Consider the following 25,786-nt stretch of genomic DNA (forward strand, 5'->3'; position numbering starts at 1 on the left):
GAAAAGGGTTTTTTTTAATCCACCTCAAATATACTCCGTTACATACAGTTAGACCTCCCATTTACCCAACCCAGGCAAGGAATTACTCACTCCCAGCCCCAATTTCACACCCCAAGAAACTGAAGATAAGAAAAATGGCCTCCACATAGTGACATACTAGGAATTTCCCCGAGTTTCTCTATGGTAAAGACCAAAGACACTAAAAGGGGCAGCCTAGAACACCACCTGGAAGTGACATCACATCCACCTCAGATTTCCCCACATTTGCTGAGACAGCACTAGGAATCCTACGCGTGCTCTACAGCAAAGACCCATTTTCTTGGTTTAATGCACCAGAAATCAACCTGTGTTAAAATATTCCTCCAGTGAGAAGAATTTTAGCTGATTCCATAGGCTAGGTGAGGTGCCCTTTTCCTATGGAATCATTCCTGCTAACGCTACGATTCTGCAAAGCATTTGGCCATGGGCTCGCCCTGCTTTCTTACCTGGTCTTGGGAGACGATTTCCGTGTTATAATCCAGCACGTTGCTGAGCACGTAACAGCTCATGCTCTTCCTGGACTCATAGTCAAAGTACTCAAAAAGGGGGTGGAAATGTTTCAGCTTCAAGACGGTCAGGACGTTGTTGTAGGTGTCCACGGGGATCTTCAAGAGCCGGGTCAGCTCCTTCGAAACTGCGCTGCTTGTCGCGATGCTAAAGGCACAAGCAGGAGAGACAGAAAGAGATCGTGGACTGACACCGTTCCCTTCCTGTAAGAAGTTAACCTCTGGGGAGGCACAGGATAAACATCCACAGTAGATATCAAAAGCGTTCCTGCAACGTGGATACTCCAGCTTGGCAAGGTCAAACGGTGCAGAAAGTGATTCATTATTTGATAAGATCAGAGAATCATTTTAAAAGCAACAAAAGTGGGGGGGGGGGAGGAATAACACAAAACACACACCATGCCTTAGTCACAACCACCGGCCCTCTGTTCAGATGAAAGCAGCGTTTGTTGGAGGTGCTCCCACTGATACCCACCCACCCCCAATTATAAGATATTGCCTTCTAGGCTGCAAAAACAGGAGCCCATAAGGCGTAAGGTTAGACTGGGAATGGAAATATCAAAGTTCAGACTTCCACTCACTAGTGTCGTGTAGCGGTTAGACCAGCGGTGGCCAAACTGTGGCTCAGGAGCCACACGCAGCTCTTCCACACATATTGTGTGGCTCTCAAAGCCCCCACCACCCCATCAGCTGACTTGGAAAAGGCATTTCTCTCTTTAAATCACTATTCCATGCCAAGCTGGCTAGCAGCCTGGAGAATGCACTTATAGTTAAAGTTGCTTTCTTTCCACCTCCACCTGCCTCCCTTAGCTATTTTTCTCCCTTCCTGTCTTGCGGCTCTCAAATATCTGATGTTGATTCTGCATGGCTCTTAAGTTAAGCAAGTCTGGGTTAGATGGTCAGACTAGGATCTGAGAAACTCAAATTTTGAAACCCCACTCTGCCATGGAAGCTTGCTAGGTGATCTTGGGCAAGTCACACACTCTCCACCTAACTACCTCACGGGGTCACTGTGAGGACAAAATGGAAGAGCGGGAAATCACTTTGAGTCCCCAGTGGGCAGGGTGTGAATGAACACATGGACCAGTCCATTTTCTCTCAGTCCGCTCTCCCTCATCAAGTTGTGAGACTAAAATGCAGGGGAGAATAAAACCCACAGAAATCGACCACCACTCACTGCTCCAGGTTAAGCTTATTGAAGATTTCCACCGTCGTCTCCAGGACTTTGTCAACGTAGTCGACACGATCTGGGTAGCACTTCATGGCCAGGTTAATGAGAGACACCTGCAAGGACACCACATCTTTCGAAGGCATGTCTTGCCTGGACTGAAATGTGAACCAGTGGAGAAGGAGACAAGGGTCAGAAGACAGAACAAATGCCAAAAGCAATACAGAGATCAGACTGCTATATCTGTCCATTTATGACAGGATTTGTACCTAACCTTTCTACGTCATTTTGTTATTCTCCCTTAGGAATACACACAACACTGTCTTACACTGAACCAAGCCCATCTGTCAATAAGGTCAGTATTCAGTTAGTCTGTTTAATACAGTCAGAGACCGAACAGCATAAAACATAGCACAGAATAAAATATGCAGTATAATCAAGTAACAAAATATACAATTCAAGGCAGACGCAATTGAAAACCTAGACATACAAATTCCAACATTCCAATTCTAAAACTTCAGACCTAAAATTGATAAACTAATTAAATGTTTTTGCCTGACAACTTATTCGGTGTCTTATAGCTTGATGAGTAAAGGTCGCCACCTTTAAGGTAATTTCCAGGTCCCTATCAGCTAAAAGCTTATCTAAATAAAATCTGGTATTCCTCCCCGGAAGCTGACTACAGACTGGGGATACATAGGCCATCCAAATATTCTGGTAAAGTTTGCACTTGAATCGTACACGTTCCCTTGTCCCTTGAGAGCCAGTTTGGTGTGGTGGTTAAGTGCGCAGACTCTTATCTGATTCCCCACTCCTCCACTTGCAGCTGCTGGAATGGCCTTGGGTCAGTCATAGCTCTCATAGGAGTTGTCCTTGAAAAGGCAGCTGCTGTAAGAGCTCTCTCAGCCCCACCTACCTCACAGGGTGTCTGTTGTGGGGGGCGGGGGGGAGGTAAAGGAGATTGCGACCACTCTGAGATTCAGAGTATAGGGCAGTGTTTCCCGTGACACTGAAAATTTGCTCTTTGAAGAAGAAGAAGATATTGGATTTATATCCCGCCCTCCACTCCGAAGAGTCTCAGAGCGGCTCACAATCTCCTTTACCTTCCTCCCCCACAACAGACACCCTGTGAGGTGGGTGGGGCTGAGAGGGCTCTCACAGCAGCTGCCCTTTCAAGGACAACCTCTGCCAGAGCTATGGCTGACCCAAGGCCATCTCAGCAGGTGCAAGTGGAGGAGTGGGGAATCAAACCCGGTTCTCCCAGATAAGAGTCCGCGCACTTAACCACTACACCAAACTGGCTTTGAAGACTCATCGTGTAATTCACCTTGATCCTGTGAATTTAGGGGGAAGTGTTTTTGGGTTTCCTGCATTGAGCAGGGGGTTGGACTAGATGACCCTAGAGGTACCTTCCAACTCTATGATTCTATGGGATATAAATCCAATATCTTCTTCTATCTTCCCCTCCCCACAGATGCACAATCTTTCTTCATGTGGGCGCTTTTTGTATTTGCCCTCTGTGACCACTGAGGGTGGCATACCCACTCCCGCAAGAATAAATGCTCTTCTATAGTCACCTTTATAAAGATTCTGTAGGTACGGCTTCAGTATTGTCTACTTGGACTGGCAGTGGCTTTCTAGGGTCTTATGCAGAGGATTTTCACATCCCCTACTGCCTGCTCATTTTCACTGAATCCGGGATGTTCGGCATGCCAAGCAGTTGCTCTACCTCTGAGCCATGCCCCCTTCTCCTGAAACTTTCATGTGTAGCTGCCTTCTACTAAATCAGACCACTGGCACATCAGGGTCAGTACTGTCTGCTTGGATGGGCACCAGCTCTCCAAGGTCTCAGGCGCCAGTCTTCCACATCACCTACTGCCTGGTCCTTTAACTGGAGATGCCAGGGATCGAACCTGGGACCTTCTGCACGTCAAGAAGTTGCTCTACCCTTGTGCTATATCCCAGACTCTTTCCCCGTGACCCTGAAAATTTGCACTTTGAAGACTCACCGTATAATTCACCTTGATGCCTCCTTTCCACCCCCCAGTTTTCCCAGTGTGATTTTCCTTATGCATATCTACCTGAAGAAGTGAGCTGCGACTTAAAGACAACCCACCGTGAAATGAAAGTTAATCTTTAAGGTGCCACTGGACATTTGTTTAATTACCTTTTATATGGAGCACTAAATAAGAACATATAAGAGAAGCCATGTTGGCTCTGTCACACAGTAGCCAAAAAAACCCAGGTGACATTAGGAGGTCCAGGACACTAGACCTCTAGTGGGGCCAGGACACTAGAAGCCCTCCCACTGCTGACCCCCAAGCACCAAGAATACAGCACATCGTGTTTTATTTATTTTAGATCATTTATAGTCTACCCTATCCCAAGGAGGGCTCAGGGCGGATAACAACATTTACAAAAACAGTATGAACAACAATTAAAACATGTGAATAAAATAAAAGACAATTCAATCATGGACCGTTTTAGATGGCGGCTCAGCTGGCACATGTTGTATAGCCCTAAGAATCAGTTGGCACGTTGTATGGACTACAAATCAGTCCTACATTCTAAGAACCAGACACAGCAAAGGTAATTTAATATTATGACAGAGGTGGTACTACAGCATAGGGATGGCCGGTGGACTAGAATGCCCGATGGTGTAGGACGCCCGCTGCCTCAACTAAAGGCCTGGCAGAATAGCTCCATTTTACAGGCCTTATGAAAAGGTAACAGTTCAGGAAGGGCCCAGATCTCAAGGGGGAGCTGATTCCACCAGGCTGGGGCCAAGGCTGAAAAAGCCCTGGTCCTAGTTGAGGCAAGATGGCCGTCCTTCGGCCACAGACAGTCAGCAGGTGTTTGTGCGCCAGGCCGTAATGGACTCCGGGGCATATATGGGGAGACGCGGTCCCGTAGATGTGTCGGTCCAAGGCCGCATAAGGCTTTAAAAGTCAATACTAAAACCTTGAAATGTGCCCCACATAGAGGGTTCCAGAATCTCCTTCATATGCCACAAATCTCTGTGATGGTATGTTTACCTTCACGCTAAGTCTAGCAATCAGACTCCAGCAGAAAGTTGCTCACAGATAACCTGCTGCACTTGGGGACCTGGGATAAACCCATGATCTGAGCCACGCTTACTGAAGTGAACCAACCTGTGAACCCATTTGCACGTACCTGTATGACAGTAGCCACCTGCTGGGAGAAAATGTCGAAGAGCTTAATATCCACAGGGATTCCCGGTCCGTCCTCTCGATGAGCAAACAGCGCGAGCCTGAAGCCAGAGAAAGGAAGTTCCACACAGATCTAGGTTATCTGCCGCAAGGTTACAATTCCTCTTTTAGTTTTACTGTTTTTAAAGAAATAATAATTGTGTGCTGTTGATTTAGGGAGACCCCCTAGACTGAAGTCTTCCTCGGTGGTCTCCTGCCCAAGTAATGACCCCTGTCCGTGGAGAAATACAAAGCAACTAGACCAGTATATATCAACACTCTGTATTGAATATCAAATTCAGAATTCAATATGAGTAATATGTCCATACAAATCATGAGAAACCATACCAAAAAAATCACCATCCATCACAGACCACTCTTATCCCTACTGACTTTTTTTTTTGTGAACGCCCACAACAATTGATAGTTTTAGCTGAAGTCCGGCGCTCATAGAAACTGGTCCTTAAGTCGTTTCGAGGCTTAAAGCTCTTCTTCCAGGGACCATCTCTTTCCAGTGTACTGATACACATTCAGATATTTCTGTATGTCTCAACTCATTTTGCTGTAAAATATTATCGTGCCTCATTACACTGTGAATAATTCATAAAAATACTACATCATCCTGCAACAGTATCTACTCACCCTTTCTTTCGTTCATTCATAATGCGTTATGCTGAAATATCTGTTCATATCATTTCTATGGACAAATTATATATACTGAATTCTGAATTTGATATTGAATACAGAGTGTTGATATATACCGGTCTAGTTGCTTTGAAGAGCCCCGTGGCGCAGAGTGATAAAGCTGCAGTACTGCAGTCAGAGCCCTCTGCTCACGACCTGAATTCGATCCCAGAGGAAGCTGGTTCAGATAGCTGGTTCAAGGTTGATTCAGCCTTCCATTCTTCTGAGGTCGGTAAAATGAGCCCCCAGCTTGCTGGGGGGGGAAGTGGGGATGACTGGGGAAGGCAATGGTAAACCACCCCGTAAAAAATCTGCCGTGAAAACATTGTGAAAGCAACGTCACCCCAGAGTCGAAAACGACTGGTGCTTGCACAGGGGACTACCTTTCCCTTTTAGTTGCTTTGTATTTCTGCACGGAGAGGGGTTTTCTGTTGTGTTAGTAATAGTTCCTCTGTGGTCCCGATCGCCCGTCAGGTAATGACCCCGGCTGACACCACTGAGCTCCCAAGCTCTGACAACATTAGGCCAGGCTGGGTGTTTACTAAGCTGCCAGCAATTTTTAAAAAACCGAATCCCTCATTTCACTTGTCCTCTATCATGGGACGGTTTTAGACAGGCATCCTGTTACGAGCCAATTAGCCAAATGGCAGATTTACAACGCAGGAAGATGGATCAAGCTAGACTCCGAGACAAGGCTGAGGGAATAGCGTTTCTCATATTTTATTGCCATGCCACGGCTCAGCACACATCTCCCCAAAGCAGCTTACGTTAACACCCAATTAAAATACAATTTAAAAAGTCGCTAAAGTCACTCGTCAACAGATTAGACAAGAAGAAAGGCAGGTACAGATAACAATCCCGGCTAAATTCATTAAAGCCAGTGCACCACAGGGTCTTCCGTGAATGCTTCTAGTACCAGCTGGTTTTTAAAGCTGCAGGATCAGAATATTAAGTTTTGTTTTCTCAAATGCTGAAGTTCACATACTTGAGCCTCAGCTTGCAAAACGGGCCTTTACAGAGTGGCCTTGCTGAGATTTACTTGGAAGGCAATCTTGTCGGGGCTCTCTCCCAAGGAAGCATGCTCTGCATCGCAATGCAAGGCTTTGCAGTTTCAGGAAAGAGCTGCGACTGCCTCTGAAACTGCCATTCAGTGTCAGGTGCCTGCAAATCTATTGAAGCTCTTAAGGAATTAAGGACAGCGAAGCAGGAACATCACAGCTTACTGATGACCCCAAGACCCTCCCCCAGGACCCTCAGATCACCCCCCCCCCCGGGACTCCTTTTTTGTTATGGCTCATTCCCCTTTTCTTACAGGTGTACACCCAAGGGCAGGATGGGTTGCATCGGACTCTATGAGTTTGGGTGTGTAGATAATTACAGTACAGAAGTAGCTATAAGGCGGAGTGGAAGTTGTTGGAGAATTTGGTTCTTCAGATCTCTTTTCAGGAGGCTTTCAGGGGCATAAAGATTCTATTTTGAAAGACTGATTGCCCATTTTTGCGAGCTACATTTTCTGTTTGGTTTCATTACCAAAAGTATCCATCTGCTGACATTTCCCCTCTAACAGTGCTCTTGGGTCAGCGGTGGTTTCTCCCAGGATATAATTGGAAGGACTCTCATACACATTACAGCGATTTGGGTCATATTGCCTAGGCCTTTGAGCTGTTTGCTGGACATGTCGGCTTAAGAGTGGGGAAGGGGAGAATGGTGGAATTGAGAGCTGGTTTGGTGTAGTGGTTAAGTGTGCGGACTCTTATCTGGGAGAACCGGGTTTGATTCCCCACTCCTCCACTTGCAGCTGCTGGAATGGCCTTGGGTCAGCCATAGCTATCGGAGGAATTGTCCTTGAAAGGGCAACTGCTGTGAGAGCCCTCTCAGCCCCACCCACCTTACAGGGTGTCTGTTGTGGGGGGGAGATATAGGAGATTGTAAGCCACTCTGAGTCTCTGATTCAGAGAGAAGGGTGGGGTATAAATCTGCAGTCTTCTTCTTGACAAGCACAGTGCTTGTTACACACCCAGAACTACATACGATACACTGTTCGCATGTGTGTCTCTCGGTATTTCAACCAGCTTGGGAGAACTGGATATTCTAAAGGAGAACACGGCAAAAGGATCGTGTCAAATTACAAGAAGCCAGAAAGGGTCGCTCCACATTACAGAACCTCTTAGCAAAGCAATTTCAAGAAAAACCTGCACTTATAAAAAACCAAACCTATCCCCAGGCAAAAGTCGACGGAACTAGGTAGCAAGGTTAGGAAAAGTAATTTGTGTGCGTGTCTTTCATACAACCAACCGCTACCACATATGAATTCTTTATGAAATCAAGCAAGGATTTAAAGGAAAAGTAACTACAAGCGAGGGAAAGGCAGGAATACAATGCACGTAACTGAGAAAGCAGCAATAACCTGCATTTCTCCTTTGTTCCGCTTCCCCTCCATCCTCTGCAACCCCCCAACCTAGCCATCAAAGACGACTGTCTTCATCCACAGCACACACACACACACACCCCATTCCACAGCATCCGGCTGGTCTGACTGCAGTGGTGTTTATAATTAATCGCAGTCAGTTACAGGTTTCTTCTTGCATAGCATCCTGGCCTGTTGCTATTTCTATATGTAAATAAAAAACCACTAAGAGACACCATACATTTTAAATGACAAAACAATGTGATGTGAAGGTCAGTGGTGTTCTGACCAGGCTTGCACACAGAACTTCAAATGAACAAAAACATGCTTCACAAGGATATTCCCACAAAATCAGTTCAAAGGCAGTTCAACAAACTTTCCAATCACAAAGGAATATCCAATAGATTTCCAGGCTTGAGAACCTGGAAATCTATCAGATACGCCTTGAACTTTGTTGGTCTTCTATGAATGTATCGCAAAAGATTGGGTTCCAGTGAAAGATAAGCTTCCAAACTGAAGAAAGACGGATGAAACGTCTTGATATCTAGAACAGACGTCTTTGGAAGGGCTTCCTTTAGCTCCATGAACTAAATACTGGAATATGAATATTCCTTTGTGACTGGAAAGTTTGTTGAACTGCTTTTGAACTGATTTGTGGGAATATCCTTTTGAGGCATGTTGTTTTGTCATTTAAAATTTATGGTGTCTCTTAGCGGTTTTTTTATTTACACATTTGTATGCTAAGATTCTATAGTTTCACTATGTTCCTATTTCTAAGCAGTGCAGAGTTCCTCCCAAATCCATTAATCTTCTATAAGTAAATACTGATTTCATGCATTAACTTTTTTCAAGACCAGCAATTAAGAGTGTGCATTCTGTGATATGACAGAATGGTGAAAAACCAATGGGGGAAAAACCAGTTTCTAACCCAGGGGTGGCGAAACTGTGGCTCAGGAGCCACATATGGCTCTTTTACACATACTGTGTGGCTCTTGAAGCTGCCCCCAACCTGTTGGCTGGCTTGGAGAAGGAATTGGTCTCTTTAAATCACTTCACCGAGCCAGCCAGCAGTTTTGAGAATGCATTTAAAGTTAAAGTTGCTTGCTTTCCACCTCTCTCTCCCTCATCTATTTGCTTTCCTTCCTTCCTCCTCCCCCCCCCCACACTTCTCAAACATCTGACACTAACGTCTTGCGGCTCTCAAACATCTGACATTTATTCTGTGCGGCTCTTACATTAAGCGAGTTTGGCCACCTCTGTCTTAAGGTAAGTCAACAGACTGTCTAGTGAGGGAATGACACGGAAATTCCAAAAAGAGGTTAATTGGGGGGGGGGGGTGAAAATAGCTCTTTGCAGATTTCCCTGCCATCCACGGATGAATGTACAGGCCTTCGCTCTATCCTGACCCTTCAAAGACATCCCCTCCTTGACACAGAAGACACACCCACCTGTCGATTAATGCAATAATAATGTTTTTGACATTCACGTTTTGGTGCAATTCGGCACATGCTCGGAGGAAAGGATTCAAGGTCTGGAGGTGAAATTCATCTGGGAAAACCTGGGGACAGCAAAAAGAGCCCATTGTTGGTTGAATCTACTCCCCCCTTTCTTCCCCACACACAGCCAAAGCGCCAAACAAACAAGCGATCGTCAAGGTTTGCTTCAGTCCTCATAAACTCTTGCTTCCTCCTACACAGATATATATCATTTCCCACGATAAATGAGTAATACCATGGATGCTTTTAATTGTGTAAAATATCACAAATAAAATGCACACCAGTCCCCTCTGCTTAGAAGTGCAGACTGACAATATGCAATTACCACCTTTACTGTACTTATGTTGAGCAAAATTTGAATCCAGGACTCTGTGCTTCTCAAGAGGTTTAAGTTCACCCTTGCACATGGAGGCAGCTATTGCCCTTATCTCTCTCAGTTTTCTCTTTAGAGCCTATCCCAGAAGTGGCCTGTCCAGAACAATCTGATTGGTTTGCATCAGCCGGCATTTGCCCAATCACTCTCCTACACGTGACCGACTGGTTTTGTTTTATCTAATTTCCCCAAATTTAATCATAGCACTATTAAAGTGCATACAGAAATAATATTGGCATAACCGTATATGGTACAGTAATTTAGCTACGAACTATTAAACATTAGGGACATGGAACTATAACAACTTTGAGAGAAGGAAACCTATAACGTAAGACACACAAAATAAATCCAGTGAGGGCAAACCCAGACTAGATACCCGATTCCTGAACTCCCACCATGCCATTTAGGCCTACGCACATGGAACATTATGTACACAAACTCTGTACAAATGTGCTGCCCACCTGTGGACATCTGGGAATGTCCTGCCCAACTGTGGACATAACAGGCAAGGGAGGGAGGGAGGAAGCAATCTCAGTTTCCCCACCACAGAGAGAGCAGCTGAAACAGTATACGGTCCAAACTAGAGCATTAAGGCACATTTGTTTCTACAGCTAGCAGTAAGCCAAAGGCAATTCCGCCCATCATAGATCACCTCCAATTTTCCTACAGCGGTCACAGCAACAGGATCCACGTGCAGAGAGATGCTACGACTTGCTGCCAGGGCGCCTACCTGTATGATACACTCCATGAGGTATTCTTGAGCTAGCGCATCTCTGCAATTGACAACCTGCTCCAATATACCAGGCAAGACAATCTGGGAACAGGAAGGAAAAGAAACAAATTAGCTTCCCCCCCATTCTCCTTTCCTTGGAAGCCGTTTGCTAATTTGAAACATTTTACAGAGCCCTTAAGTAGATCTTCAAAGAGGTGGCTCACACAATTAACACAAGGGGGGTGGGGAGTTATTACAACCATTAACTTCCCCCACAATTAAAAAAACCAGGCAGCATAAAAACCATTCGGCAGCCTAAACTATTTTCATGTATACTAAAATGAGAACTTAAATATTGGATTTCTCTGTTCAGTTCTGTTTATTCCTTCCAAAATTAAAGTACCCAAGAGAAATTTCGAGTCTAAGTTTTGTTTATTCCTTCCTGTTCAGTTCTGTTTATTCCTTCAAAAATTAAAATATCCAAGAGAGATTTACTTTTTTCTATACCTTGTTATCTTCTGTTTGTCTTTCGGGGGGTGGGGAGAGAAAACAGGACATGAGATCATCTTATGATATGTAACAACTTATTGCCAATAACTTCTGACATTACAAAGAAATATCAACCGAACAGGTCCAAGAAGAAGATGATATTGGATTTATATCCCGCCCTCCACTCCGAAGAGTCTCAGAGCGGCTCACAATCTACAAGATCTAAAACGAGAGAAGGGTTCACATGTCGGAATACCCAGAGTGACGTGGAACATTGCAAGGAAAAGGAAAGCCAACTTTGTTCATTAAAGAATATGGACCAAGAGATCTGGAGAAGGAAGAAGCAGCTGGATGTCTTGGACATAGCAGGATAGGAAGAAGATGATACTGGATTTATATCCCACCCTCCACTCCGAATCTCAGAGTGGTCCCAATCTCCTTTACCTTCCTCCCCCACAAAAGACACCCTGTGAGGTAGGTGGGGCTGAGAGAGCTCTCCCAGAAGCTGCCCTTTCAAGGACAACTCTGCCAGAGCTATGGCTGACCCAAGGCCTTTTTTGTAACAGGAACTCGGTTGCATATTAGGCCACACACCCCTGATGTAGCCAATCCTCCAAGAGCTTACAGGGCTCTTATTACAGGGCCTGCAGTAAGCTCTTGGACGATTGGCTATATCAGGGGAGTGCAGCCTAATATGCAAAGGAGTTCTTGCTACAAAAAAAGCCCTGTTTGTTTATAACTTTTTGGGGGGGAGGGGGAAATGTCATCTTACATTCAGGGTCAACTTCCTTTTGGGTAAATGGTACATTTATTGAATTATTTTGGATGCTTTTATGCTGTCTCTCTGGAGTCCTGCTTGAAGTAGCTTACAGCTAAACGCATAGATATTTAATATCAGGGGTTTTTTGTAGCAGGAACTCCTTTGCATATTAGGCCATGCCCCCCTGATGTAGCCAATCCTCCAAGAGCTTACAGTAGGCCCTTAAAGAGCCCTGTAAGCTCCAGGAGGATTGGCTACATCAGGGGTGTGTGGCGTAATATGCACAAGAATTCCTGCTGCAAAAAAAGCCCTGCTTAATATTAAAATGAAGCCAGCCATTTGGAAGGTACCAAGATGCAGAAGGAGGTGGCTCCCCCCTTCTCACCTGCTTGTATCTTTCTACGTTGACTCCCTCCAGCTGACTGAGACGGACCAAGTTGGTTCCCACCAGGATTCTCAGCTCCTGCCTCTCTCGCTCCCTCTTCTCCCGGTCCCGACTGTGCCCTTGGTGCTGCATTCGCACCCAGAGCTTGTTCATCTCTGCAAAGTTCAGCAGCACGAAGTCCATGGAGTCGCTGATGTCCCCGGTGGTTTCTTCACTGTGGGCCGAGAGAATAAAGCAGCAGTGAGAACAAGATGGAACTGAGACCGTTCCCTTATTACTGTCCATTGCACAATCAGTGATAGCTTCACTTTGGATCTCTTGATACTATACTATACTATACTATACTATACTATACTATACTATACTATACTATACTATACTATACTATACTTCTGGTTATTGCTACTATTTTAATTAATTTTGCTCTGTGTTTCAGATTATTTACTTTATGCAAGTAGTAAACTGTATATATTATGAGTTGAAATTTTTCAAAGATTTCAGGTTTTCACGGCTGGTAACATCATTAGGGTTTGTAGAATCTTTCGGGATCAAGTGCCGTGTTCTAATGGAGAAAGTTTTCCTTCCAGATGTTTCGAAGGTCTGAGCTCCTGCTCCGGCTGCAATGCCACTGAGGATGTTCTCCGCAGCTGAGAACGAAACGTCTGGAAGGAAAACTTTCTCCAGTAGAACACGGCACTTGATCCCGAAAGATTCTACAAACCCCAATAGTTGAAAGTTTATTCACAGCATAAGCCAGCATTTAAACCTGTAAAATCATACAAAATTAAAACTGAATGACCATAATATTGTACATAAAAAGGTATAAAATACTGTTGTAAGACTACAAATATAACAGAACATGGCAGTTACAGAAAACAGATTGTCAAAAGGTATTTAGTCATTTACTGACCTAATTATTAAAGTTTATGTATTTATTTATTTTCCAGTTCTGTGATCATTCTGATGGATATATTATTGGGCTTTATCCCTTTTATTGTGGCTTATGTTATATTTAAGGTTCTAATTTGTATCCTGCTTTATATTCAATAAAATCTTTGCTTTGGGTGGGGGAAGAACAAGATGGTGGAGCTGTGGACTGGGGACTTGAAAACCCTGCAGGGTCACCGTAAATCGGCTACGACTTGACAGCGAAAAAACCAAGAAACGAACTGAAAACTGACTTTTTGATCAAAAAGGTGGCTTTAAAGTGCACAGACAAACAGTGGGCCTGCAATGAACCCAAGAATGCCACCTCCTTACTCCAAATTTTTCCACTCCCTGGGAAGAAAGCACAAAACTGCTCCTTGGCATGGAAGGAGACAGGAAGGGCTGGTGATGTGGAGGAGGAAAAGGTACTATCAAGTTGCAGCTGACTCAATGGTGACCCCTCGTGGCAAAAGATGGACAGAGGTGGCTTGCCATTGCCCGTCTCTGCCTATCATTTCTGGACTTCCTTCACTTTCTCCCATCCAAGCAGTGATTTCTGGAGACCTGTAAGGTTTTCAAGGCACATGTTCAGAAGGGGTCTGTCATGGCCTACTTCTCCAAAGGGACCGTGGACCTCCTTGGTGGTCTCCCATTCAAGTATTCACCTGGGTTGACCCTACTTAGCTTCCAAGATCTGATGGCTCACCTGGGCCATCCTGGGCAGGCTCACCTGGGCCATCCTGGGCAGGACAGAAAGGACGAGCCCTCTTCCCCAGCTTCCCGCTTCCATGCCCCTTTCCCCAACAAGCTCATTTACAAATAAGTTTCACGCTGAGACAGCTGGACAAGGGCCTGGGTTCGAATCTCCTTACAGTCATGAAAGCTCTTTGGTGACCTTGGGTCTGCCATGTTTCTTCTCAGCCTAGCCTACCTCACAGGGCTGTTGTGTGACCTGGGAGCTCTTGGGAGGAAGCATTTAAAAAAAACAGGCTCTTACTCTGTTTGCTCTCCATCGTCGGGCAAGATATTCCGTGTGCACTGAAGGAGGTAGTTGCGGAGAAAGAGGCCCCGCAGTGGATGCTGGACCCCACGACACATTTCCACCAAGTCTTTTAAAATGTCTTTCCTGGACTGAGGGAAAGACTTCACGTAGACGACCCCAACCGTTATCAGTAAATAGCTGGAAAGATGAGAAGAGGGAGTGACTTTTTAAAAATGAGACTATTCCGCTAAGTGCAGAAAAGACCACGCGCTAATGCTGAGTAGTGAAATCACACAAGAGAATCCTCCCAGAGTCTTCTGAACATTCTTTCCATATCTAGCATCCTCCAGTTGCTTGGTCTGGGACTCTTTAAGAAGAAGAAGATATTAGATTTATATCCCACCCTCCACTCCGAAGAGTCTCAGAGCGGCTCACAATCTCCTTTCTCTTCCTCCTCCCCAACATACACCCTGTGAGATGGGTGGGGCTGAGAGGGCTCTCACAGCAGCTGCTCTTTCAAGGATAATCTCTGCCAGAGCTATGGCTGACCCAAGGCCATGCCAGCAGGTGCAAGTGGAGGAGTGGGGAATCAAACCCGGTTCTCCCAGATAAGAGTCCGCACACTTAACCAGTACACCAAACTGGCTCTATAATAGTGAGTTATAGGCTTTCAGAAGAGCAGCCATGCAGTTCAGCCCCCCAGCCCACTAAGTTCCCCACAGTGGCTAAACCTGGACAGTTCTGAAAGGCTTAATGCAGGGCCTCAGAGGTCAAGGCTTCCCATTATCGTTGCCTTGGTGGCAACCAGTCAAAGATACGCTGCCTCTGAGCATGGAGGCTCCACTGTCCTATCAGCCACAACTGTGTTTAAAGCCCAAAAGCAAGCTAGATCTTTGCATTCAGGGGTGGAATTCTAGCAGGAGCTCCTTTGCATATTAGGCCACACAGCCCTGATGTAGCCAATCCTCCAAGAGCTTACAAAAAAAGAGCCTTGTAAGCTCTTGGAAGATTGGCTGTATCAGGGGGTGTGGCCTAATATGCAAAGGAGCTCCTGCTAGAATCCCACCATTTGCATTTGTAAATAGATTCTCAGTCTCCTTCCGACACAGGCCACAGCATAAAGAAGACTAGCATAAAGAAGACTATCTCTTTGAGTTGTTTCCTCATATGAATGCAAAGCCAATGGCAACAAAAATATTAAAAACCCATAAAAATCACAAAATCAACAGGAACCCACAGAGACAAACGTCCTGTACAACCTAGCCAGCTGTCCCCAAAGCCCCCATCACACCCCTGGGTACTCCAGTCCTGGAGGAGAAGCGGGAGAAACAGGGCCTCTGAACTAAGCACGGCATGTGGCATCGCCATGGGGCAGGGGACGTCCTGTGGGTCTGCAGGGCAGGGGGACGCAGCCGGCTGGGGCCCGCTACAAGCAGGGAAGGAGAGCAGGTGGCCAGGCCCGAGCTTTCTGTGGTCTGCAGAGATGGAAACTTCTCCTGTCCCAGTTCTGGGAGGCTGAACCACCTCTGATATTACCCCTGCAAGAAGAGAGCTGCAGCTGGAGGGAGGCATTGCCAGGACCTGGGAAAGGACCCAAGCTGGGAAAGCAGACCTAGAACGTGGGTGAAGGGAGGTGGATATTGAGACAGAAGAAACCAGCTAGGCCAGAGTGGCCAAACTTGCTTAACATAAGAGTCACATAGAATAAACGTCAGATGTTTGAGAGCCGCAAGACATGAACCTCAGATGTTTGAGAGCTGGGAGGGAGGGAAGGCGGGAACGAAGGCGGGAACGAAGGCGGGAGGGAAGGAAGGAAAACAGCTTAGAGAAATGTTTTAAAGAGACAAATGCTGGGTGGTGGGGGCTTTGAGAGCCAGACAATACGTATGAAAGAGCTACATGTGGCTCCTGAGCTGCAGTTTGGCCACCCCTAAGCTAGGCCAGAGGCAGCTGGGTGACTATTAACCTGAGGAACTGGTGATTAGAACTCAGCAAAGCAATGGAAGGACAGCCTCTCCGTTCCTTAGGTGACAGACCTCTGCTCTGTATGTTTATCCAGTACCCTGAGCGAAGCAACAGAAGAACAACCTCTGCATCCCTCATCTTCAACAACACTGATGACAGATAGGGACATCCCCATGTGGATGCAATCCCTAACCCAGTGGGGTCGGGGTGGGAGTTACAATGCCCCATTCAAAAAAATTCAACCTTCCTCAGCTTCTGCCACAGTAAACAAAACAACAAAAAAAGCACAGACTGAAGGAATCATAGAGTTGGAAGGGCCTCAGAGCAGCTCACAATCAGGGACACCTGGTCCAACCCCCTGCACAATTCCGGAAATTCACAAACACCTCCCCCTAAACTCACAGGATCCGCATTGCTGTCAGATGGCCATCCAGCCTCTGTTTAATAACCTCCAAGGAAGGAGAGCCCACCACCTCCCGAAGAAGCCTGTTCCACCGAGGAACCGCTCTAACGGCCAGGAAATTCTTCCTAATGTTGAACTGGAAACTCTTCTGATTTAATTTCAGAATTAAATTTCTGTTGCATCTGCCTTCTGGGGCAGCAAAAAACAATAGAATTGCACTGCTGGTCTATCAACAAACGTTTTCCCTACGAAGACTCTCAAGCGGGAAATGGAAAATGTCATGAAAATGAACCCACTTTCTCCCGTCATGACCGACAGCTTGGCTTTACTCACAGGCGAGGGATGATGTTCCCGGCGTATTGCACCAGCTCGTAGAGATCGGCCACTTTCCGCCCCTTGGCAAACTCTTCCGTCAGATACACCTCCATGTAGTGGAGCTCGTCAGATATAGCCATATCTGTTGCTTTCGGTCAAGGATTAACGCATGCCCAGAGAAACGCCTGGGGTGTTATCACTGCCCAGCGATGCCAAGCGGGATTAAAACCTCCCAAAAGACTGGAGATTCCAAAATAGGTGACGTGAACAGTTGCACCCAGACAAAGAACCTAACATTTCAAAGAACACTGGGAGAAGATCTGGTCTATGGGCAAAGGGATAACAGGACTGATTGTAATTGAGACTGCTGAGAGGTAAGGGCAAAAAGAATGAAGTTCAGTATTGTCTACGGCCAGGTGTGTCAAACGTGAGGCCTGCGAGCCTATACGGCCCCCAGAGGGCTCCAATCAGGCCCGCCAGCAAATGGCACTAGTCTACTTCCTTCTCCCTCTCCTGCTTCCTTTGGTCACTGTTTTTGTGTTTCTCCCAAGCCAAGCAGCCTCTTGCTCTTTCCTTCTTTCCCCTCCGAGGCTTTTCCCCAAGGGGAGGAGGATGGAAGAGAAGCCTCGGTCAATGAACAGGCTTGGCTTTGTAGCTCTGCTTTGCGACTGATACAGCCTGGCTCTCTTAATCAAACAGCAGAGCTACAGAGCCAAACCCCTCCATTAGAATCAGAGCTGGAAGGAACCTCCAGGGTCATCTAGCCCAATCCCCTGCACAATGCAGGAAACTCACAAACACCTCCCCCTAAATTCACAAATTCACATTGACTGAGGCTTTTCCTCCCTTGGGGAAGAGGAAGAAGAGGGGAAGAGCAGGGGCTGCTTGGCTCAACTGGTTCAATCCCACTGAAGAAATGCAAAAAATACCTCTAAGATAGTTTTATTCAAGGTATGAGCTTTTTGCCTTGCTATATTCTCTGTCTCTCTCTTTCTCTCTGTTGTTAAGCTGGTTTTGTCAGGGCTCTCCTGGGTGCAACTGGGTTCCCTCCTGCTTTTCACTGTATTCATGCCCTGATCCAGCCTTTCTCAAAAGGAAAGCAATGGGCACAGTTTAGATGAGGAATAACCACAATCCACAGCAAGGTGGATTAGGCTGAGAGTGTGTGTCCAGCACTTTTCCTGTGCAGACTGCAGTTTTGAACCCAGGCTTCCCAGATAGTAGGCTGATAGTGACCACTATACTGGCTGTCTTTCTATTCTTGCAGTGGCTAATAGCCATTGATGGGCTTCTGCTCCATAAGTTTATCCAGTCCCCTCTTGGAGCTGTCTATGCTTGTAGCTACCACCAATGTTCCCTCTAGGCTGCAGAGTCTTGTGAGCAAAAATTCTACTTTGTGAGCTACTGGAATTAAAGTTGTGAGCTACTGCATCAATGAGTGTGCTCTGGGGACATCCTTCCTGAGCTAAGGCAGAAAATGTGTGAGCTGGAGACTCCCTGCTTCGGCGGAGAGGGTGGGATATAAATACGAAAAATAAACAAATAAATAAAAAAAACTGTGAGCTAGCTCAAGCTAACTCAGCTTACAGGGAACACTGGCTACCACCAACATTCTCTCTAAGCTGTGAAGTCTTGTGAGCAAAAATTCTACTTTGTGAGCTACTGGCATGAAAGCTGTGAGCCACTGCATAAATTAGTTTGTTTGGGGGCCACCTTTCCTGAGCCAAGATCAAAATGTGTGAGCCAGAGGCTAAAAAGCTGTAAGGTAGCTCACACTAACTCAGCTTGATGGAAGATGGCCTCCTCCTGGAGTATCTGTGACTTTTTGGTAGTGGTTTTAGGACAATCAACCGCCTAACGCAGCCCTGCTGTCCCCAAAACTGCATTTTGACCAGTTCAGCAGATCAGAATGAGAAAGGCAGTAAAGTCCTGTTCTGTTGATAAATGTCCCTTCTGTTAGGGGAAACCAAACTTTGGACCCAACCAAATAGAAACAACCTTTTTAAAAAAAACTGCCTTATGAGTTGAAGAGTTTTATTACACTACAAGGCTTGCAAACAAAGCATAAGTAATATACCATAGGTTGGAATGGAAGGACCTTCTGATCTAATGCCATGATTTGGATCCAACCCCTAGATGGACCCCGTGCAGCTGTCTCACCAGATGGGGGGAGGGGCTAGGCCCTGAACATTTTTGGCTCTACCAGGGCTTTTTTTGTAGCAGGAACTCCTTTGCATATTAGGCCACGCACCCCTGATGTAGCCAATCCTCCAAGAGCTGACAGGGCTCTCAGTACAGGGCCTACTGTAAGCTCCAGGAGGATTGGCTACATCAAGAGTGTGTGGCCTCATATGCAAGGGAGTTCCTGCTACAAAAAAAGCCCTGGATCTATCTGAAAACAGGCATGCTGAGTCACTGGCTGGCAGCATTGCTACTAGAAATAATCTGTAGGAGTCACGTCAAACTCTCACCATCAGTGCTAATAGTTATTCAGCCAGGATGTTGTTTTGAAACTCAAGAGCTATGGAAGATAAAATGGGACCCTGCAAGACCCACTTGGGCAGGAGGCCCTTGGGGTTCCTTTTCTCAAGTTGTAAGGAAACCTCTAAAAAAAGTTCCTTCCGCCTGCCATTCTGCAGAAACAGATTCAAGCCACCCACCCCTGCATCTCAACCCCAGTTAAGGCCAGGGACAGCTTCCTGGGTCTACCCATTCATCCCACTGAGCAGCAGTTGAACAAACATGTGCATGTCTCCAGCTGGGGGTTGGGCTCAGGCATGCCCCTCATTCCTACCTCCTCACACAGAGAATTCGCAGTTCGCAGACTGGCTCCCATCTGTGGTATTCCTTGGTCCATCCCATCCAAGTACTTGCTTAGCTTCTGAGATCTAATGAGATTGGGCTTACCTGGGCTATCCAGGTCAAGGTGGGTCCAACACACCTTAAAGATCACCTTCTCCCCTATTACTCTACCTGTACCCTGGGGCCTTCTACAGAAGCCCTGCTTCAGTTGCATCCACCATCAAAAGCTAAATGGATAGCAGATGAGAAAGGGCCTTTTCAGTGGTAGCACCAAAACTCTGGAACTCCCTCCCTAAGGAGATTGGCCTGGCTCCCTCTATCTATGTCTTTCACCAACAGGGGAGGGCTTGTTTAAACTGGCATACTCCCCAATAACAGTAACTGGCCCTCCTCCTAGCGTTGGCTTGTATGCTTTTAACTGAATTATTTTATCATCTTAGCTGAATTTTTAATAGCTGAAATGTCTTGAGGCTTTTATGTTCGCCGCCTTCTGGACTCTGATCAGATGAAGAGGTGGCAGGAAAATAGTTTAAAACAAATATATTAAACTTCACTCCTCTGCCCAACCCCCCCCCACTCCCCCGCACGTACCCACCAGCATCCAGAGGATACAGAGTTCGTAATAGCTCTTTGGAGACAGCAAGGAGGTCCGTAACTCACCCAGCATATTGGAGGCGTGTTTCAGAGCATCCATTAACTTGCTTTTATCCTGCAAATGACACCAAAGAATAAAAGATCACCTGTGCTTTCATTTCTGCAACCACTGCCCGGCAGACACCATTCTGTTGGCAGCTTTCAAGCAGACGCTATGGAGCGTTCTCTTGGGAGGTTCTGCTTCATTTTTTTCCAAATGACCTCTTTGTCAACCCTTCTAGCGTGCCATGCCATTTAATTTAATAAAGTGTCCAAGCCACTATTTCAAAGAGGTGCTTAGGGGCAACTTACAGCAGTAAAACACACACAGCTTAACACAAGACATAAAACCAGGGTTGGTAACCCAGTCAAAAATTATCTTTTGACCACTAAGTACTTCAACATTTAAGTGTTCCTAATAGCCAAATATTCTACATAGTCAAAGATGTATGTAGCCCTAGTGCAGGGGTGTCAAACATGGAGCTTGAGAGCAGGATCATACCCCCAGAAGGCTCCTGTCAGGCCCATGAGCGTCTCACTGTCATTTGCTTCCTTCTGCATCACAGCTTGCTTTGCCAGGCTTGCTCTGTCGCACAGGAGCTACAGAGCAAAGCCTCTGTTTTCTCTATTGGCTGACCAGCACATGAAGCGACTCATATACAAAAGCTCACAATGCCCAGCCATTTCATGTTTTCCCCTGGGTCTTAGGCTCAAAGCATTGACCATGAGATTTCTGTAATCAAAAGTAGGCTTGCAGCTTACACACACACACCTGAACAGCACACTCAAGATGGCTGTAGCAAAGACCCCGTCTCCAGATTTCCATGCAATAATTCGGAGCATGAGGTGTCAGTTCTCAGAAACGGTTAAACAAAACATTGCAAGAGAGCTAATCCTTTAAGCATATTTTAAGTTTTAAAAAAATCTTAAAATTGTGTTTTTTGTCTTTTATAAAGTTTATATCTCCCTTACATGGTATTACCTTTTATGACACACATGACCAGGCCTGACAAGGTCTCATTTATGTCAGATCCGGCCCTCATTATGCCAATCCATCCCTCAAATGAGTTCAACACCCCTGCCCTAGAGCATTCTTCATTGTTCAGTTTCAGGAGGACAAAAAAACTTATCTGTCATCAGGCCATTGTAAGGTTGAGCAAGAACTGAAGCTTGGAATGCTGTTTTATTTCCCCCCCCCCCCCCTGTATTTTAGTATTTCTACTGGTTTGTTTACATTATTTGTACTCCCCCTTTTTCACCGGGACACACGGTAAGCAATGTTCCCTCTAAGCTGCAGAGGCTTGTGAGCAAAAATTCTACTTTGTGAGCTACTGGCATTAAAGCTGTGAGCGACTGCATACGTTAGTTTGCTCTGGGGCCATCTTTCCTGAGCTGAGACAAAAATGTGTGAGCTAAAGGCTAGCTCACACTAACTCAGCTTAGAGGGAACACTGGCGGCAAGTTATGCAGACCAATTCAATACAACTGACAGGTGAAGACAAATAGCTCTATCTGAAGGAGAAGAAGGGAGAGCCAGTTTGGTGCAGCAGTTAAGACCGGTGGACTCTAATCTGGAGAACCAGGTTTGACTCCCCACTCCTCCTCCACATAAAAGCCAGCTGGGTGACCTGGGTGACAGTTTGCTCAGAGCTCTCTCGGCCCCACCTACCCCACATGGTGTCTGTTGTGGGGAGAGGAAGGGAAGGAAATTGCAAGCTGCTTTGAGAATCCAAGAAAAGGGAGGAGTATAAATCCAACTCTTCTTCTGTATCTGAAAAAGTGAGAAGTAACTCACAAAGAAGACGACGACGACTGCAGATTTATACCCCGCCCTTCTCCCTGAATCAGACTCAAGAGCGGCTTTCAATCTCCTATATCTTCTCCCCCCACAACAGACACCCTGTGAGGTGAGTGGGGCTGAGAGGGCTCTCACAGCAGCTGCCCTTTCAAGGAACTCCTGCGAGAGCTATGGCCGACCCAAGGCCATTCCAGCAGGCGATTGGGGAATCAAACCCAGTTCTCCCAGATAAGAGTCCGCACACTTAACCACTACGCCAAACAAAAGTTCTTATCTTATCACAAATTTTGTTAGCCTTTAATGTGCTCCTGAACTCTTACGCTTTTCTAATCCAATTGACAGGATGGGTCATCCAATAAATTAGGATTTGAATTTCAGAAATTTAGAACCAACCAGAAATCTGAAACCAGAACCAAACCCAGGCATTAATGTGGCACATTAAATGACGCTAAAACTTACACAGCAGAATCCTACTCACAACCATCGGTAACCCCTAATTTATTACCCAAGCCACTTTGTGAACTACTTTGCACAGTGCAATCCTAGTACCTCTGTAGAAAAGCCACGTTGATCATGAAAAAATGTGGGTTAGAAACGTCTCAAAACGAAGCCAGCACGACAGAATGAAAGCCTTCCTGGCTCCTACTCTTAAGAGCGCCAGTAGCACAATGAAGTCCAGGTTCAAACAAGACCCACACGAACTGGCAAGGTGCATCCCGGGGGGCCAGAAAGGTTCTGGAAACATGGAAGACAAAAAACACCACCCCAGAATTCTTACCAAGCATCGTTTCATTTGGAAAGACTGGACTTTGACGGCCTGGATGGCTTCATCCAGAAGTTTCTCCTGCTCATCTTGCGGGGACTGCTGTGTGGTCGGCTGCAGAAAGAAGGGAAAATAAGGAAAGCTGACCTTGCCCACAGAACCCCACATTTACCCTCTCCGAGAGAGGAATCCAACAGCACAGCCAAAGTTATACAGGCATAAACCAACAGCAGCACCCAGGATTTATTCCAGAGGCTGTCAAATGATACCTGGAAAGGATTTTTAAGCTTTCTTCTAACATACTTCCCGTCCTAGCCAGTATAAGCCAAGGCTAGTGATCCTTCTCAGTTGTGAGGTCTGCCATAAAAACGGTTCCAAAATGAACATGTGGAGCTGCTTTGTACTGAGTCCAGGGCTCTTTTTGTAGCAGGAGCTCCTTTGCATATTAGGCAACACCCCCCGATGTAGCCAATCCTTCAAGAGCTTACAAGGCTCTTATTACAGGGCCTACTGTAAGCTCCTGGAGGATTGGCTACATCATGAGGGTGCGGCCTAATATGCAAAGGAGCTCCTGCTACAAAAAGAGCCCTGAGTCAGCTCTTGGTTATCACACGGATGGCCAAACTGAGGTTTAAGAGCCACATGTGGCTCTTTCACACATATTGAGTGGCTCTCAAAGCCTCCACCACCCGGCTGGCCAGCTGGGAGAAGGCATTTCTCTCTTTAAATCACTTTGCCAAGCCAGCTGGCGGTTTGGAGAATGCATTTAAAGTTGCTTTCTTTCCACCTCTGCCTCCCCCATCTATTTGCTTTCTTTCTACCTTTCCTTTTTTCCTGTCTTGCGGCTCTCAAACATCTGACATACACGTCTTTGTGGCTCTCAAACATCTGATGTTTATTCTACGTGGCTCTTACATTAAGCAAGTTTGACCACTCCTGGTCTATCAAGTCCAGTACTGTCTACCCTGACTACCAGCAGCTCTTCAGGGTTTCGGGTAGAGGCCTTTCACCACGCTACTCCTGGACTCGTTTGCCTGAAGTTTGAACCCGGGACCTTCTGTACACCAAGCGGATGCTCTGCTCCTGAGTCAAAGCCTTCCCCAGTGGCAACAGATTGCTTCACAATGCCTCACACCAATTTCCTCCACCACCATTAAAATGCCAGGCATCAATCCCCTCTCCTCAAGAGTTAAAGCTGGAGAATATTGGATTCTACTAGCTTTTCCACAAAGAGAGGAAGGGGCTGGTTTTTAAAAAAATTTTTTAATAAAGTTTATTGATTAAAAAGTATGATACAGAAAAACACAATAAGTACAATTGAAAATAAATAACAATAACATAAATTTCACTATTAACCTTGTATGGCATAGCTTGTCATGATAAATTGCCCGTTTTAAATTAACTAGATTATCTTCAATACAAGTACCATTTATTAACTAAATTTGGAATTTCACCCCGAGAAATATTCTAATATCGGAAACCAGATTGCTTCAAAGCGTGTAGAATTCAAATTTTAGTTAAACATTTTATATTTGCTGTTATCTTGCTCATTGTGTATAGGTTCCATAGCTTTTTGTACCAGAGGTCTGTTGTAGGTTTTCTTTTATCCTTCCATAGCAGTGCAATTGTGACTTTTGGCGCATAAAGTAACATTGCTATAGTTTTTCACTATATTGGGAGTCGAATTGGATGCAAATATATTTAACAACAATGATTCTGGGGAGATCTCAATTACATAGCCTGTAATGTTTTGGATTGTTTTTATTATACTTTCCCAAAAAGGATATACTAATGGACAGTATATCCAGCAGTGTAGGATCCTTCATTATACTTTTTCAAACATTTCGTTGAAAAATGTGGTATAAAATAAGATAATTGACTCCGTGTGCTATACCAAAAAGTCCTAATTTTTAAGGTTTTTTGTCTGATTTCTAAGATTGATGTTGTTGCTTTGACAGTGCTGTTTCTGACCACCAAAAGGGCGATGCCGGGGACTGTGAGACCTGATAAAAGCCATGTTGATCAGAAGCAGGAGGCCAGGGGAAAGCGAGTGAGATCAGATGGAAAAGCTGCCAAGAGCCAACTGGCGCTCACAGAAGCAGCCTCTAAGTTAGAAGCAGTGAAAACTGGGCATGCTCCAGCAACAACTTCACCATACACCTGAATTACAACTGAATGTGTTTTCAAGTTTTGCATCCCACAAATTTGACTACTGTGGTGGAAACAGTTTACCAGCGAGAGATGCAGAATGTTAACAGCGGGATTTGACACACAGGCAAATACTCCTCAAGCTTTCTTGCAAGAAGAGACTACAAAGAATCGCACCAGACGTACTTAAAACACTAAACCAGAACAACAGTCACATGCTCAGACTGCACCATTTCTGAGCAGACTTGGAATATTGTACCTTGAAACAGGAAATCAAACCTGACTAACCTGACTGTGTCTCCCAGGCAAGAAATTCCAGAATATAACAGTCACATTCAGAGCGACTGTTCAGATACTGGGAACAAACAATGGGGGGGGGGGGTGAGAGAGAGAGAGGCTGACTACATATATTTCGGTGAGCACACTGCCCTTAACCAAATCCAGCATGGTAAATTCTTAGGATTCCAGAAAATGCAATTCTGTGTAATCCCAGCCAAAATATCCATGGCCTCTATCCTCCATATTAAAAGGTTTTAAAAAGTTAAAGCTAGTCCCCTGGGCAGGCACGGAGTTGTTACTGACCCATGGGGTGATGTCACATCACGATGTTTTCTCAGCAGACTTTTTTACGGGATGGTTTGCCTTTGCCTTCCCCACTCATCTACACTTTCCAGTTTGGTGTAGTGGTTAAGTGTGCTGACTCTTATCTGGGAGAACCGGGTTTGATTCCTCACTCCTCCACTTGCACCTGCTGGAATGGCCTTGGGTCAGCCATAGCTCTGGCAGAGTTGTCCTTGAAAGGGCAGCTTCTGGGAGAGCTCT

The 25,786-nt window shown here is 45.6% G+C and overlaps 1 protein-coding gene across 1 annotated transcript in view; it reads right to left on the reverse strand.

Moving 5' to 3' along the window:
* VPS35 (VPS35 retromer complex component) overlaps positions 1 to 25,786 on the reverse strand; it is a 42,791-nt gene that overhangs the window by 12,436 nt on the left and 4,569 nt on the right. The window contains exons 2-11 of the mRNA XM_060253908.1: positions 22,832 to 22,930; positions 20,235 to 20,331; positions 16,839 to 16,962; positions 14,153 to 14,335; positions 12,229 to 12,442; positions 10,613 to 10,696; positions 9,462 to 9,571; positions 4,888 to 4,984; positions 1,723 to 1,871; positions 486 to 693 (exon numbers count right to left, since the gene is read on the reverse strand). Of these exons, the coding sequence (XP_060109891.1) occupies positions 486 to 693; positions 1,723 to 1,871; positions 4,888 to 4,984; positions 9,462 to 9,571; positions 10,613 to 10,696; positions 12,229 to 12,442; positions 14,153 to 14,335; positions 16,839 to 16,962; positions 20,235 to 20,331; positions 22,832 to 22,930 (1,365 nt within the window). The remainder of the gene's footprint in view (positions 1 to 485; positions 694 to 1,722; positions 1,872 to 4,887; positions 4,985 to 9,461; positions 9,572 to 10,612; positions 10,697 to 12,228; positions 12,443 to 14,152; positions 14,336 to 16,838; positions 16,963 to 20,234; positions 20,332 to 22,831; positions 22,931 to 25,786) is intronic.

The sequence above is a fragment of the Heteronotia binoei genome, chromosome 14 (genome assembly GCF_032191835.1).
Source record: "Heteronotia binoei isolate CCM8104 ecotype False Entrance Well chromosome 14, APGP_CSIRO_Hbin_v1, whole genome shotgun sequence".
NCBI lineage: Eukaryota > Metazoa > Chordata > Lepidosauria > Squamata > Gekkonidae > Heteronotia > Heteronotia binoei.